At 48.4% G+C, this 17232-nt stretch overlaps 1 protein-coding gene across 1 annotated transcript in view; it reads right to left on the reverse strand.

Moving 5' to 3' along the window:
• The window catches only part of LOC146776319 (polycystin-1-like protein 3), a 729731-nt gene that overhangs the window by 273148 nt on the left and 439351 nt on the right, over nucleotides 1-17232 (reverse strand). The window contains exon 24 of the mRNA XM_085639623.1: nucleotides 12375-12499. Within this exon, the coding sequence (XP_085495749.1) occupies nucleotides 12375-12499 (125 nt within the window). The remainder of the gene's footprint in view (nucleotides 1-12374; nucleotides 12500-17232) is intronic.

Consider the following 17232-nt stretch of genomic DNA (forward strand, 5'->3'; position numbering starts at 1 on the left):
GTGCCCCAGCGCCGGTTTGAACTGGACTATGCAAGGAACACCTTGTGTGCCCCAGGCATGTCTCATTCCTTTCAGCCCACCCTGCCCCAATACACTAAAGGCTGTCTGGGGAGGTGCTAGCACCTCCCCAAGCAGGAAACCTATTGTCCAGGCCTCCCTGGCTGGGATCACTCCCAGCTGCAGGAGGTCAGACTTGTGTCGTGGCAGCAGCATCCATTTTGTGATGCTGAGGCTTTGGTCAGAGGCTAACAGTTGAAGTATGATTTTAACATGTCTTTCCCTCTAGAAGGGGGGGGATAATATTCTCATGTCCAGAAATGGCATGGGGGTATTATTCCACAGTGTTAGACACCTTACACGACATGTTTCGATAAAGCCAAACCATAGTTACCATAACCGTCTAAGATTATAAGGCACTTTAAGAGTATATGGTAGGCTATATCATAGAACAGCTATAAGGACAAGGTTCCGAAAGCTGCAGACAGGCTCAGCTCATGCTAGAGCACCATCTCACATGTTACCAAGCACTCTGCCTCCAGGATTGTCAAGGCCTGCCATAGGAGTGACTGATAGGTACACATGTGTCTATATGTAAGTTAGGTATAGGAATACTACACCTAAGCAAGGGGTGATTACACGACCTTGCCCCAGCTGAGTGATCAGCCAGTTGTGTCAAAATGGAAGGCCAGGCCAGGGGTGGCATAATACATGCTGCAGCCCCTGGTAGGCCTAGGGTACACCTATGCCCTGGGTACCTAGGGTACACTGTACAGGGGCCAATAAGGTGATCCTATCCAAATGGGTTATGCACCTAAAGTACATAGTATTAATTTAGAGAGAGAACAGCAGGGCTGTGGGTCTGATTAGCAGGCCCACAGCCACATCTAAGTCGAAAACCAGTAAAGCAAAAGCAAAAAGTGGGGGTGAACATAGAAAGCAGACCCTACTCTCCTACACAACCCCCCCCCCCCAAACTTAGGGACATTAAACTAACCTTGACCAGTTGAGTCTTCATGTTCTAAGTGGAAATATCTGGAGAGTCCATCTGCATTGGCATGGTCAGTCCCAGGTCTATGTTCCACTGTGAAGTCCATCCCCTGTAGGGAAATGGACCACCTAAGAAGTTTGGGATTTTCACCCTTCATCTGATTTAGCCACAAGAGGGGCTTATGGTCTGTCTGAATCTTGAAGTGAGTGCCAAACAAGTATGGCCTCAGCTTCTTCAGGACCCAAACCACAGCAAAGGCCTCCCTCCCAATAGCTGACCAACGTTTCTCTCTAGGGGTCAGCCTTCTACTTATAAAAGCAATGGGCTGGTCTTGACCATCTACATTCAGTTGTGAAAGAACAGCTCCCACACCTAACTCAGAAGCATCTGTCTGGACAATGAACTCTTTGGAGCAGTCTGGACTTTTCAGAATAGGTGCACTGCACATGGCCTGCTTCAGGTCATCAAATGCTTTTTGACAGCTTACTGTCCACTGAACTTTCTTTGGCATCTTCTTGGAGGTCAAGTCATTAAGTGGTGTCACTATGGACCCATAGTTCTTAACAAACTTTCTGTAGTACCCAGTCAGCCCAAGAAAGCTCTGACCTGAGTCTGGGTAGTTGGAGGAGCCCAGTCCTTTATGGTCTGGATCTTGCTCTCCAGTGGTTGAACCTGACCCCCACCAACTAGGTGGCCCAGGTATACAACCCTGCTCTGCCCTATCTGGCACTTAGTGGCCTTGATAGTGAGGCCTGCCTTTTGCAGGGCCTCTAAAACATTCCTCAGGTGGACCAGGTGATCCTCCCAGGTGGAGCTAAAGACAGCAATATCATCAAGATAAGCTGCACAATAATCATCCAACCCAGTAAGGACTTGATTCACCAACCTTTGGAAAGTGGCAGGTGCATTCTTCAAACCAAAGGGCATTACCACAAATTGATAATGTCCTCCTGGGGTCGAGAAAGCAGTTTTGGCCTTTGCACTCTCAGCTAGTCTGATTTGCCAGTAGCCTGCTGTTAGGTCAAATGTGCTCAAAAACTTAGCAGCTGCCAGTCTGTCAATGAGCTCATCTGCCCTAGGTATTGGGTGGGCATCTGTCCTAGTGACAGCATTGAGACCTCTGTAATCCACGCAAAACCTCATCTCTCTCTTACCATCTTGGGTGTGAGGTTTTGGCACAAGGACTACAGGACTAGCCCAAGGGCTCTCTGAAGGTTCAATGACTCCCAGCTCCAACATCTTTTGTACCTCAACTTTTATGCAGTCCCTGACATGGTCAGGTTGCCTGTAGATTTTACTCTTCACAGGCAGACTGTCACCAGTGTCCACCTCATGGGTGCACCAGTTTGTCTGACTTGGGGTCAGAGAGAACATATGTCTGTAGGATTGCAGAACCTGTCTGCAGTCCTGTTGCTGATGGACAGTGAGGCTGTCAGAAAAGACCACACCATCAACTGAGCCATCATCAGGGTTCTGAGTCAACAGGTCTGGGAGAGGGTCACTCTCTTCCTCCTGCCCCTCATCTGTAGCCATGAGTAGCCCCATGTCTGCCCTGTCAACATATGCCTTCAATCTGTTGACATGAAGCACCCTGTGGGGGCTTCTGGGAGTCCCAAGGTCCACCAAGTAGGTGACTTCTCCCTTTTTCTCAACAATAGTGTGGGGTCCAGACCATTTGTCTTGGAGTGCTGCTGGGGCCACTGGCTCCAACACCCACACTTTCTGTCCTGGCTGGTAAACAGTCAGTACAGCCTTTTGGTCATGCCAAGCTTTTTGGAGTTCTTGGCTTGCCTCAAGGTTTTTAGAAGCCTTCTTCATATACTCTGCCATCCTGGAGCGGAGACCAAGTACATAATCCACTATGTCTAGTTTGGGTTGTCTGAGAGGTCTCTCCCATCCTTCCTTCACCAAACACAGGGGTCCTCTTACAGGATGCCCAAACAAAAGCTCAAAAGGGCTGTAGCCAACCCCCTTTTGTGGGACCTCTCTGTAAGCAAACAGAAGGCAGGGTAAAAGGATGTCCCATCTTCGCCTAAGCTTGTCTGGTAATCCTTTTATCATTCCCTTTAGGGTCTTGTTGAATCTCTCAACAAGCCCATTGCACTGTGGGTGATAGGGTGTGGTGAACTTATAGTTAACACCACACTCCTTCCACATTGCAGTCAAGTATCCTGACATGAAGTTGGTACCTCTGTCAGAAATGACCTCCTTTGGAAAGCCCACTCTGGAGAATACTCCAAGCAGGGCCCTTGCCACAACAGGAGCTGTTGTGGTCCTCAGGGGAATTGCTTCTGGGTACCTGGTGGCATGGTCCACTATCACCAGTATGAATCTGTGCCCAGATGCTGTTTGTGGGTCCATTGGTCCTACAATATCTATGCCCACTCTTTCAAAGGGGACCCCCACCACAGGTAGTGGTATGAGGGGGGCCTTTGTGGTGCCACCTGATTTGCCACTGGCTTGGCAGGTGACACAGGAGCGACAAAACTCCTTAGTATCTTCTGACATATGGGGCCAGTGAAAGTGAGGGACAAGCCTGTCCCAAGTCTTGTTCTGGCCTAAATGTCCTGCGAGGGGAATATCATGGGCAAAGGTTAGAAGGAAGCCTCTGAACTTCAGTGGTATGACCAACCTCCTGGATGCACCAGGCTTGGGGTCTCTAGCCTCTGAATACAGTAGCCCTTCATCCCAATACACTCTATGGGTACCTTGAGCATTCCCTGCAGCCTCAGCAGCAGCCAGCTGTCTGAGGGGTTCAAGAGAGGGGCAGTCTAATTGAGCCTGCCTCAGATCTGCCCTTGAAGGTCCCCCTGTCCCAAGAAACTCAACCTGATCAGGTTCAAGTTCTTCTAGGACAGTTCCTTCAGGGCTCTCAGAATCATCCTCCTGGGAGGGCTGATCCACCACCTGAGGCAGGGGGGAAGGCACAGCCTTAACCCTACTGCTCTTTCTCTTGGGTTGTGACTGGTCCATAGTTTCAGGATCCAGCACTTGTTCAGTGGTGCACTTTTTGGCCTGTGACCTGGTCACAGCAAGGACATGTGCATCTATCCCCAGCATTTCTGCATGGGTCCTATACTCCACTTCAGACCAAACTGAAGTTTCAAGATCATTGCCCAGTAAACACTCTACAGGAAGGTCTGAACTAACAACAACTTTCTTGAGGCCAGTTACCCCTCCCCAGGAGAAGTTAACAATAGCCACACTATGGGAGGTAGTGGCATTGCTAGCGTTGGTCACTAGGTAATTCTCACCTAGTATGATCTGTCCAGGGTCCACAAAAGCAGGTGTCACCATTGTGACACTAGCTCCAGTGTCCCTGTAGGCCTGAGCCATTCTTTGGTTGATAAAAGGTGTCTGTCTGTACTTGCCCAGGTTACTGGGGCCTACAGTAGAGGACAAAGCTAAGTCCCCATCACAGATCAGAACAGCCTGAGTAGGTACTCTGACTAGGCCAGAATCCTCCTCAGTTCCCAGGGTTAACCCTACTACACCCTTTTGCTGGGAACCACCACTTACAGCTGAACTAGGGGGTACAGTTGCCTTAGGGGCAATGGTGGCTGGGGGCTTATCCTTTTTGGTGCACTCACTAAACCAATGTGAGTTGGACTTACAATAGTTGCACCATGGTTTCTTTTGGCCATCTTTCTTTTTATCCTTTTTGGAACCACCCTCCCCCTGAGCCGTTTGGGGGCCTGGTGAAGACTTCTGGTCTTTTTGTTTCTGCTCATTACCCTTCTGGTCTGCCTTTTTCTGATCACCGCCCTGGTTCTGGTTTTTCTGCTTAACTCTAGTCCTGACCCATCTATCTGCCTTCTTTCCCAATTCTTGGGGAGAAGTCAGATCAGAATCAATCAGGTGTTGATGCAATAGCTGGTTTTGACAGTTGTTAAGTATTTGCTCTCTCATGATCAAATTATACAATCCTGTATAGTCCTTAACCTTACTTCCCATTAGCCAGCCTTCCAGAGCCTTAGTGGCACAATCTACAAAGTCAGTCCAGTCCTGAGTCTGTGTCTTCTGGGTATCCCTGAACAACAACCTGTATTGTTCAGTGGTTAGGCCAAACCCATCAATCAGAGCACTCTTCAGGACAGTGTAATTATCTGCATCCTCATCACTAACTGTGAGGAGCTTGTCTCTTCCTTTCTCAGAGAAGGAGAGCCACAAGATAGCTGCCCACTGACTTTGGGGTACCTGCTGTACTTTGCAAGCTCTCTCCAAAGCAGTTATCCATTTGTGGATGTCATCCCCACACTTGTAGGGAGGGACAATCTTGCTCAGGTTTCTATTATCATAGTGCCTGTCTCTATCTCTAGGAATGTTGCTGCCACCAGTGGGTTCTAACCCACTTAACTTTTGTTCTCTAGCCAGAGCAAGCTTCTCTTTGGAAAGGGCAAGTTCTTCCCTCTGAATCCTCAGATTAGCCTCCCTCATTCTGGCTGCATGCTCCTTTCTCTCAGGTGAAGTCATTCCCCTGTGAGAGGAAGCATTAGAGATGCTAGAGACATGGGAGTGGATGGATTCCCTTGAAGGGGATCTGTCCCTCCTGCTTCTCTGTGTAAGCCTACTTGTGGGTCTGTATGGGGGGACCCCATGCAAACTCCCATGTAAACTTAGGTTAGCCTGGCTAAGTCTTCCTACTTGGCCCTGGCTGTCTACCTCTCCATCTGAAGCCCCATCTGACTCCTCTGTGGTGGGTAGACCCTCCTCTGTGCCTAGGGCACCTGCCTGAGATGCCCTAAGAGCATCATACTCCTCTAGGAGTTGTCTTAACTGAAGGAGGGTAGGGTTTGCACCCTGTTTTATTCCTCTGGAGGTACACAAGTGTCTCATCTCCTGGAATGTTAAGGTATCATATCTAGAGGGGATCTTTTGCAGACCTGATCCTCCTGAGAGAGCATCTACTTGATCTCCTCTCAGAGACATGATCTAGTGAGGGTGTGGTGTGTGCACCTACCTACACTAGTTGTATCTACTAAACCTCTCTAGTAGTTGTAGTCAGGGTGTGTTACTCCCTTCAACCTACAACTACAAAGTCCAGTAGGACTTAAGTATTATAATCTAGGTTATATGTACCTAGACAATATCTGTGTGATCTTTCAATTTAGTATCTCAAGATTACAATGGTATTACAACAGCAAGCTCAGATCCCAACCGCTGCTCACCAATGTGAGAAGTTGGCCTGATGTATGATGTCACTAGTTCTAGTGTACACCTTATATCAGTCCAAATACCCTTATGGTGATTGGTTGTAAAATCAACCTTATAGACCAGCTATCCTAGTGGTAGCATGGACAAGAGCAGTCTTAGGCTAAACTCTGAATGGCATGTGAAGCCAGCTGTGATACCATATGTAATCCCTTGAATACCAAATGAAAGGACACCACAACAGATATATATATAAAATAAAGTGTATTTATTCTAAGCAAACCCTCAGCACTCTTTATGAGATTAGAGGTAAGTACAACACAGTCTTATTTATGCATACATTAAGTCACACAGGTAAGTAATACAGTTAGGCCCTAGGGGCCACGCAAACCATATACTAAGTAAGTGGTATAAGAACCACTGTCACGGAAATAGAATAGGCCTAGGCCTAGGGAATCGCTGGGGCTACACTACACTAGCGTTAGTTAGGAAGTGGGAGGCCCACGGGATTCGTGTGCAGAGTGGAAACACTCACGCGTAATGCGTAAAAGTCAATAGCAATAGTACAGTTTAGAAAACGGTAGATTTAGGACACTTCCGGAGTAGCTAGGAAGTTGAGACTTGAAAACTAGACACTAGGATAGTCACTATCCTGATGAGCACCGGAGTACCTAAGTTACCTAGCCCACAGGCTGCGGGTGCATAGGGGTGAAGATGCGTCGTTTTCGTCGTCGACTCCTATGGATGCCTGAAGAAAGATGCTGACAGGCAGTCAGTGAAGAGTGTCCGGTGGATCCCAAGGCTGGGATCAAGAAGAGAAGAAACCTGCAAGCAGAAGGGACAGAGTCAAGGTCACTAGCCAGTGACCACGTGGAACCAGGAAGGAACCAGGCGATGTTGTGAAGATTGCAGGTGAAGGTGAAGCTTGTCGCTGCAGCCAGGAGGACCAGGAAGCGTCGAGGACGACCAGGACCAGGAGGCGAGCTGTCCCACGAAGGCTCTTGCTGTCGGCGGCGTCGAAGTTGGACTAGGACTCACCAAGCCTTGGCAAGCGGAACCCACGAAGAACGAAGGACTTGCTTCTGGTGCAGACCAGGAAGGTCTGGGGTGCTTCTTCTTTGCAGAGAAGCGGGAGCCAGTCTGGAGGAGCCAAACCAGCGCAGAAGATTTCAGGGTGCGTCGTCACAGAGGCCACTAGCCAGCGGGCAAGCAACCGGACAGACGCGGCAAGCAGGAAAATGCTGAAGGGCCCCACGCAGGACTCGTGGAGTGTGGGGGGCTGATCTTCGGTGCAGATGGTGCTTGGGGTTGGGGCTTCTCAATCCCCGGTGCACAACTTCGAGGGTACCTCAGAAGCTGCGCTGTAAGTTACTAGCCACTTTTTCCAGGTAGCCGGTCCCACGTCGCTCGTCGCCTCCACGGATCTCAGCTCTGCTGCAGATGTGGATGAGGGTCGGAGAAGTCTGGAAGTCAAGGCTCTGGTCGGGCTCTGCAGTCGGTTCCTCGTAGAACGGTCGCAAAGCAAAGGGTAGTCTCTTGATGGTGCCTGTTTGCACAGGGTAGCCACTCCTTGGCTACAAGGGAGATTCTTCAGTCTTCTTCTTTCGTCGAATGTCGAAGGTCCAGAGTTTCTGTTCAGTTTTGCAGGTTCAGGATAATCTAAAGTCTTGAGGCCCAACTCCCACTCTTATACTAATCTGGGGGGCTGGGATACCTGCTAGGTCACGCCTTATGGGTGGGACCTGGGAGGGGGTGGTTACACCCACTTCCCTTTGTCCAGTTTCGCGCCAGAGCTGGGGCTGGAGTGCCCCAGCGCCGGTTTGAACTGGACTATGCAAGGAACACCTTGTGTGCCCCAGGCATGTCTCATTCCTTTCAGCCCACCCTGCCCCAATACACTAAAGGCTGTCTGGGGAGGTGCTAGCACCTCCCCAAGCAGGAAACCTATTGTCCAGGCCTCCCTGGCTGGGATCACTCCCAGCTGCAGGAGGTCAGACTTGTGTCGTGGCAGCAGCATCCATTTTGTGATGCTGAGGCTTTGGTCAGAGGCTAACAGTTGAAGTATGATTTTAACATGTCTTTCCCTCTAGAAGGGGGGGGATAATATTCTCATGTCCAGAAATGGCATGGGGGTATTATTCCACAGTGTTAGACACCTTACACGACATGTTTCGATAAAGCCAAACCATAGTTACCATAACCGTCTAAGATTATAAGGCACTTTAAGAGTATATGGTAGGCTATATCATAGAACAGCTATAAGGACAAGGTTCCGAAAGTTGCAGACAGGCTCAGCTCATGCTAGAGCACCATCTCACATGTTACCAAGCACTCTGCCTCCAGGATTGTCAAGGCCTGCCATAGGAGTGACTGATAGGTACACATGTGTCTATATGTAAGTTAGGTATAGGAATACTACACCTAAGCAAGGGGTGATTACACGACCTTGCCCCAGCTGAGTGATCAGCCAGTTGTGTCAAAATGGAAGGCCAGGCCAGGGGTGGCATAATACATGCTGCAGCCCCTGGTAGGCCTAGGGTACACCTATGCCCTGGGTACCTAGGGTACACTGTACAGGGGCCAATAAGGTGATCCTATCCAAATGGGTTATGCACCTAAAGTACATAGTATTAATTTAGAGAGAGAACAGCAGGGCTGTGGGTCTGATTAGCAGGCCCACAGCCACATCTAAGTCGAAAACCAGTAAAGCAAAAGCAAAAAGTGGGGGTGAACATAGAAAGCAGACCCTACTCTCCTACACCCTTGGACGGCCATTTTTCCATTTCCTTCTCTCCTTTGACTCGTCCCCCCGGGGCACTACTCTACTGCCTTGATGCTCTAGCTGTCCTTTACCTGCGCACACGCGTCACCCTCTCACGTGACCTGGCCGGCTTCCTTAATTCCGGGTTGCCGACCTGCACGCTTGAAGACGCTTCATTCGTCCCACGACCCCCCGGATTCATGCCGGTTCTTCTGATCTCCTGACTTCCGGTCCGATTCTTCGCCTACACACTGCTCAAGTCACTTCCAAGGTAAGACACATGGCTCCCCCAGGCTCCGTATTTTTGCCATAGACTACCGTTCTATCACAGGGGCTTACGTTGCTCGTTTCCTTCCCTTTCCAGAGCACTACCCCGGCATCTTTACGCCACCTTCCTTGACGTGGACTTTGAGCCTAATAATTGGTAAGCATTAAGTGCCTGCGCCCCCCTAGTCGACCAGGCCCTTCCCCCCTGCCTCCAATCATCGTCCCCTGCATTTACTGCCCTTCTCCCCTCCTTCCACTCCTTAGATCTTCCGCAGCCATCTACCACTGCCTTCCCCCAGAGGCGCTCCCCTGCGACGCCCACACAAGTGGCTTCGATCCCTTGTACACTCCCCTTCGCCCCCTTGAGTGCCTTCAGGTAACCTCCTTTCCTTTAACCTGTTCTCCCTGATCTATATCCCCTCCAACCACCTGTCCTTCTTCCTTAACACAACTCCCCCTCCTCCCACCTACCCCCTTGCCCTCCTACTCTCGTCAGGGCTTCATTCCATCTGACTGTACTTCCCTTCCCTCCAGATCCTATAGAGCACACTTCCAGTCGTGTAACCATCGTCCTGATGATGACCTCAAGTTAACAGTGGTTGAAACGCCGTTGACTCAACAACGCTATTTACAGCAACCCTAGGGTCATTCGCAAATAATGAAATCATGTCTTGAGATTGTAAATACTTTCATTTGATCCACTATTTTGTTTTCGCCACCTCACGTTGTTCTCCTAATCACTTGTGTCACTGCGCCGTTTATTCACTGTAACACTTCCAGAGCACATTTGGTTGTTATGGTTACTGCAATTTAGTTGTAAATTGTGCTCCTATATGCAAATAACAACCCTTCCACTCTTACCTGGTCTCCCGTGTACCCTTTCTGTGCTTGGTGATTGATACACACATTACTCTGTCCCCTTGTATGATATACCGGTTGAGACATTGTCTTATTGTTACAATATTCGCCCGGTCTCAGCTGGGATAACGGGTTTACTCCTGTTTCTGTTTACTTACTAGTGGGCCTGCAGCCCTGATTGTGCCACCCACCTAAGTAACCTTTCAAACCTGTCTCAGGCCGGCCATTGCAAGGTCTGCGTGTGCAGTTTACAGCTACTTCGTGTTGGCATTTAAAACCACTTGCACTTAAACTCCCCTTTTATTGCACATGCGTCACCCCTAAGGTAGCTCCTGGTAGCCCTAAGTGCATGGTGCTGTATTACTAAAAGGTAGGCCATGTACCTTTAAGTTTTAAATGTCCTGGTAGTGACAAACAGCTAAATTTGTTTTTCAGTACTGAGCGGCCTTCTCTTCTCATAGGCTAGAGCTGTGAATTCCATAAATACTTTAAAGCAGTAATTCCTGATCAGAAAGGAGTGGCTGCATCATGTTTTATATCATTGGAATGGTAATGATAAATCCTCTTTAATGGCAAAGTTAGATTTAACATTACTATTTTAGAAATGTCACTTTTAGAAAGTGGGAATGACTATGCTCTTACTGCTCTGTGTGCTTTGCAGCCTGTCTCTAATACACATCTGGGGTGGGTGACAGCTACACTTTGTGCATTCCCTTTAGACCGCCACAAACACAGGAAGGGTGGGTGTGACAAAGAACTCATCTGCATTCATCTGCATTCTGATAGCTCTTCCTGGGCAGGAAGAGAGAAGGGGAGCTGACACTTACACCTGAACAGGCAGTGTCCTGTTTCCCACACAAAGGTCTGATACCCCTACTGATAGTCTGGATAGGGGCTGATACCCCCTACTGATAGTCTGGAGCCAGGGATGGGATGAAAGGTGTGACGTGCATCCCCCACTTCAAAGGCACAACTGGGCATAAGTACTGGGGCTCTGACCCTACTAAGACAGTGCACTACTGGGCCTATGAAGAACTCTGCCAGAAGTAAAGACTGCTGTGCTACAAGGATTGCCACACTGCTTGACTGCTACGCTGGAAGAACTGCTTTTCTGCGCTACACTGCTGCCTGCTGATCCCTGCGCTTTTGAGGACAAGGACTGGACTCATCTCACTTGAACCCGTAGTGACTCCAAGGGCTTGCTGGTGTGCCCCCTAGTCTGATGTCCCAGGGCCACCAAATACTTCCTTGAACCCTGCAACAGCACTTAGACTCTGCCATCTGCGAGTACTGCCCTGACAAGTGGTGCCAATAAAGTCCTGGACCCTGGAAAGTTAACTTCTGAGGTGCAGAACCATCAAAACCGACGCAGTAACGACTTTGCGGCAATTAGAACTGACGCATTGCCCTTTGACGCCGATGCAGGAGCTGATCAATGACATCGCTTCGAAGGACTGCCCAGCTTGACGACAACATATCGCCTGCATCGTAAAGGGGTTAGTTGACAAAGCATTCACCGCCTGCACGGATGGGAACCGACGCATTGAGTCTTCGATGCCGATGCTTCCCCCTTCCAAGGTCTTTTTTCAGCGAGACCTGCGTGAGTCCTGTAGCCGGCCTGCCCTCCATCACGGTCGGCCTGAACTTTAGACTTACCCCAGTCCAGTGCGACCTCAAGTAACTCCTAAGCACTATTTGCTTCTAATCACTTCATTTTGATTTAATCTCTAAAAAATCATAACTCTATTCTACTTATTGGATTTGTGTTGTTCTGGTCTTGTTTTACTCATAACAATACAATCTATTTTTTAACCCTGTGTGGAGTATCTTTTTGGTGTATTCATTGTATTACTGTGTGTGTTTTGTACAAATGCTTAACACATTGCCTCTTTAGATACGCCTGACTGCTCTGTGCCAAACTACCAGACTGCGAGCACAGGTTTTCTTTTAGAGTGTATCTAGCTTACCCTGACTACAGTAGTGGTTCGTGCTTAGACAGGATGCATATCTCTGCAACTAGAAACCCCAGGTCTAACAGTTACTCATTGCATCTGTGTACATTCATAATTAACAAATATGTCCTCAAACTGACGCATACATCCTGGGTTTTCTTTCCCATCAGCTACTCTAAAAAGGTGCAGGCAAGATGCCTTGTACATAAGGACAAGTGACTCCTATCTGTCTTGATGATTACCATACGGTACCACCTCATGCCCTGCTTGGGTGCAGTCATACTTCCTTTCCCCCCTCACTTCTTAGATGAGACAGGAAAACCAACATGTAATTCAGTGGACAGGTCCACCATGATGTGTGATCAGGTGTTGTTGGGACTCAGACACAACAACTTACCTGAAGGATGACATAATAGAGAATTAGCAGTGTAAAGCTGATCTTAAAAAAGTAGCTGAACGCTGTGTTGTCATCGTCGTCATATAGTCGCATCACCTGCAAGTCGGCTGAGTTGGTGAAACTTCCTACAAGGGTAAAATACACAGCAGTAAAGTACTACGGAAAAAACAAGCTAGACTTAGAGAACACAATTCTTCTAAAGATACAAGCATTTATAGTTACACTTTTTGTTTGTACAACCATACTGTCATAACAAGTATCACTGAAACTGCCAATCAACCTCGTGAAATGAGGGTGGCAAGACACAGTGTATGTCCCTGTCACATCTATGAGGGATCTAGAGCAGTGAATCCTGTGAAGTCAGATAGAATTGGGCTAACTGTCCCAAGCATGGGTCTGTGCAGTGCAGAGCTCCCCATGTTTGTTACTGAAGAACTGTCTCAAGTATGGGTGTGAGCAGGTTATCCCATGCATGCCGCTCCTTAATGACCAAAGCATGCATGTGGGCAGTGCAGTGGTATTGATGTACAGCATTCACTAGCCCTTCCATGCAAGGGTCTTTGCAGTAAAGTGCTCCACCTGTAGTTACTTTGTAGTAAAGGGCTACTCTTCTGCAGCACCAATCCAAAGCATGGGTGTGTGCAGGATCTCCTATGCACAGTATTCCATAGAAGGCCCTAGCACAGGTTTGTGTAGCTCAGTTCTCCCCATGTGCAGTACTCAGTAACAGTCCAAAGCATCACTGTTTGCAGTGCAGATCATCAAATGCAAGGTACTTTATACCAGTCTTAAGTAGCGCGGATGTGTGCAGCCCATCGTTCTCCAAGTACACTACTCAGTAACAGTCCCAAACACGGGCATGTCTGGTGCAGTGCTCCCCATGTAAAGTATAGACTAAAAGTCCCAAGCAAAGGGTGAGTGCAAAGCACTCAGCCATATGCTATCAGCATGCTGTAAATGTAAACAGCATAACGCTTGGCATTTTACAGAAACAAACAGTACCAAGCAAGAGTCTGTGTAGTACAGACTTCCCAATATGGGTACTAACAGTTCCAAAGAAAGGCGTGTGTAGTACAGCGCTGCCCTCGTACGGTTCTTAGTAACACTCTAAAGCATGGGTGTGTGCAGCGCAGGATCTCTTTTGCAGTCTTCCATAACAGTCCCTAGCGTGGGTGTGTATAGCGCAGGATCTCATACGCACAGTATTCCATGACACTCCCTAGCATGGGTGTGTTCAGCACAGGATCTACTACACAGCATAACATAACAGTCCCTAGCATGGGCGTATGCAACGCAGGATTCCTACGCAGTAATTTCATAACTGTATTTAGCTTGGGTGTGTGCAGCGCAAGATCTACTACATAGTATACCATAACAGCCCCTAGCAGAGGTGTGTGCAGTGCAGGATCTCGTATGCAGTATCCCATAACAGTACTTAGCAAGGGTGTATTCAGTACATGATCTACTGCACACTATCCCATAAAAGAACCTAGCATGGGTGTGTTCAGCGTAGGATCTCATACGCACAGTATTCCATAACAGTCCCTAGCATGGGTGTGTGCAGCGCAGCGCAGGAGCTCCAACGCAGTATCCATAACACTCCCAAGCATGGTTTTATGCAGGGCAGGATCTACTGCGAAGTATCCAAAACACTCCCTAGAATGGGCGTGTGCAGCGCAGGATCTCCTATGCACAGTATTCCATAACAGGCCCTAGAATGGGCGTGTGCAGCACAGGATCTAATATGCAGTATCCTATAACAGTCCCAAGCTTGGGTGTGTGCAGCACAGGATCTCCTTTGCAGTATCCATAACACTACCAAGCATGGGTGTGTGCAGCGCAGGATCTACTAAGCAGTATTCCATAACAGGCCCTAGAATGGGCGTGTGCAGCACAGGATCTAATATGCAGTATCCTATAACAGTCCCAAGCTTGGGTGTGTGCAGCACAGGATCTCCTTTACAGTATCCATAACACTACCAAGCATGGGTGTGTGCAGCGCAGGATCTACTAAGCAGTATTCCGTAACACTCCCTAGCATGGGTGTGTGCAGCGCAGGATGTTTTACGCAGTATTTCATAACAGTCCTTAGCTTGGGTGTGCACAGCACAAGATCTCATATGAAGTATCACCCCACGGTCCCTAGAATGGGTGTGTGCAGCACAGGATCTCCTATGCAGAATTCCATAACACTCCCTAGCATGGGTGTGTGCAGCACAGGATCTCCTACGCAGCATTCCATAACACTCGCTATCATGGGTGGGTGCAACAATGGATCTCCTACGCAGCATTCCATAATACTCCGTAGCATGGGTGTGTGCAGCACAGGATCTCCTACACACTGTATTCCATAACAGTCCCTAGCATAGGTGTGTGCAGCACAGAATCTACTATGCAGTATCCCATAACAGTCCCAAGCATGGGTGTGTGCAGAGCAGGACCTGCTAAGCAGCATTCCATAACACTCCCGAGCATGGGTGTGTGCAGCACAGGTTCTCCTATGCACAGCTTTCCATAACAGTCCCTAGCATGGGTGTGTGCAGCTCAGAATCTCCTATGCACAGTATTCCATAACAGTCCGAAGCATGAGTGTGTGCAGCGCAGGATCTCCTACGCAGTATTCCATAACACTCCCTAGCATGGGTGTGTGCAACACAGTATCTTCTACGTAGTATTTCATAGCAGTCTCTAGCTTGGGTATGTGCAGCACAAGATTTCCTGTGCACAGAATGCCATAACACTCCCTAGCATGGGTGTGTGCAGTGCAGGATCTCCTATGAACTGTATTCCATAACAGTCCCAAGCATGGGTGTGTGCAGCGCAGGATGTCTTGCGCAGTATTCCATAACACTGCCTAGCATGGGTGTGTGCAACACAGGATCACCTACATACTATTCAATAACACTCCCTAGCATGGGTGTGTGCAGTGCAGGATCTCCTATGCAGTATTCCATAACAGTCCCCAGCTTGGTAGTGTGCTGCACAGGATCTCCTACGTAGTATTCCATAACAGTCCCTAGCTTGGGTGTGTGCAGCACAGGATCTGCTATGCACAGCATTCCATAACAGTCCAAAGAATAGGTGTGTGCAGCGCAGGATCTCCTACGTACAGTATTTCGTAACAATTCCTAGCATGGATTTGTGCAGCACTGGATCTCCTATGCAGTATTGCCTAACAGTCCCTAGATTGGGTGTATGCAGCACAGGAACTCATACTCAGTATTCCAAAACAGTCCCTAGCAAGGTTGTGTGCAGTGCAGGATCTTGTATGCAGTATTCCATAACAGTCCCTAGCGTGGGTGTGTACAGCACAGGGTCTCCTACGCACAGGATTCCATAACAGTCCCAAGCATAGGTGTGTACTGTGCAAGATCTCCTCCGCAGTATTCTATTACACTCCCTAGCATAGGTATGTGCTGCACAAGACCTCCTACGGAGTATTTCACAACAGTTCCTAGCTTGGGTGTGTGCAGAACAGGATCTCTTATGCAGTTTTCACAACAGTCTCTAGCTTGGGTGTGTGCAGAAGAGGATCTCTTATGCAGTATTTCATAACAATCCCTAGCTTGGGTGTGTGCACCGTAGGATCTCATATGCAGTATTCAATAGTTCCTAGAATGGGCGTGTGCAGCACAGTATCTCCTATGCACAGTATTCCATAACAGACCCTAGAATGGGCGTGTGCAGCACAGGATCTAATATGCAGTATCCTATAACAGTCCCAAGCATGGGTGTGTACAGCACGGGATCGCCTACGCAGTATTCATAACACTACCAAGCATGGGTGTGTGCAGCGCAGGATCTCCTTCACAGTATTCCATAACAGTCCCTAGCGTGGGTGTGTGCAGCACAGGATGTCTTACTCAGTATTTCATAACAGTCCTTAGCTTGGGTGTGTACAGCACAAGATCTCAAATGAAATATCACCCCACGGTCCCTAGCATGGGTGTGTGCAGCACAGGATCTCCTACGCAGCATTCCATAACACTCCCTAACATGCATGTGTGCAGCACAGGATCTCCCCCACACTGTATTCCACAACAGTCCCTAGCATAGGTGTGTGCAGCACAGAATCTACTATGGAGTATCCCATAACAGAAATGTACTGTTATTAGCAATGAGTGTTAGTACAAATGAACTCATATGGAAGTATGCCGAATCATTGTAAATGTTTTGGAAAATTAATAAAAAACAGATAAAAAAAATAAAAAAATGGAGTATCCCATAACAGTCCCAAGCATGGGTGTGTGCAGAGCAGGACCTGCTAAGCAGCATTCCATAACAGTCCCTAGCATGGATGTGTGCAGCGCAGGACCTGATAAGCAGTATTCCATAACACTACCGAGCATGGGTGTGCGCAGTGTAGGTTCTCCTATGCACAGCATTCCATAACAGTCCTTAGTATGGGTGTGTGCAGCGCAGAATCTCCTATGCACAATATTCCATAACAGTCCAAAGCATGGGTGTGTGCAGTGCAGGATCTCCTACGCAGCATTCCATAACACTCCCTAGCCTGGGTATGTGCAGCACAATATCTCCTGTGCATAGTATTCCATAACACTCCCTAGCATGGGTGTGTGCAGTGAAGGATCTCCAATTCATTGTATTCCATAACAGTCCCAAGCATGGGTAAGTGCAGCGCAGGATGTCTTACGCAGTATTCCATAACACTCCCTAGCATGGGTGTGTGCAGTGCAGGATCTCCTACACAGTATTTCATGATAGTCCCTAGCATAGGTGTGTGCAGCGCAGGATCTCCTACATAGTATTCCATAACAGTCTCTAGCTTTGGTGTGTGCAGCACAGGATCTGCTATGCACAGCATTCCATAACAGTCCCGAGCATGGGTATGTGCAGT

This window comes from Triturus cristatus, chromosome 12 (assembly GCF_964204655.1).
Source record: "Triturus cristatus chromosome 12, aTriCri1.1, whole genome shotgun sequence".
In the NCBI taxonomy this organism is placed as follows: Eukaryota; Metazoa; Chordata; class Amphibia; order Caudata; family Salamandridae; genus Triturus; species Triturus cristatus.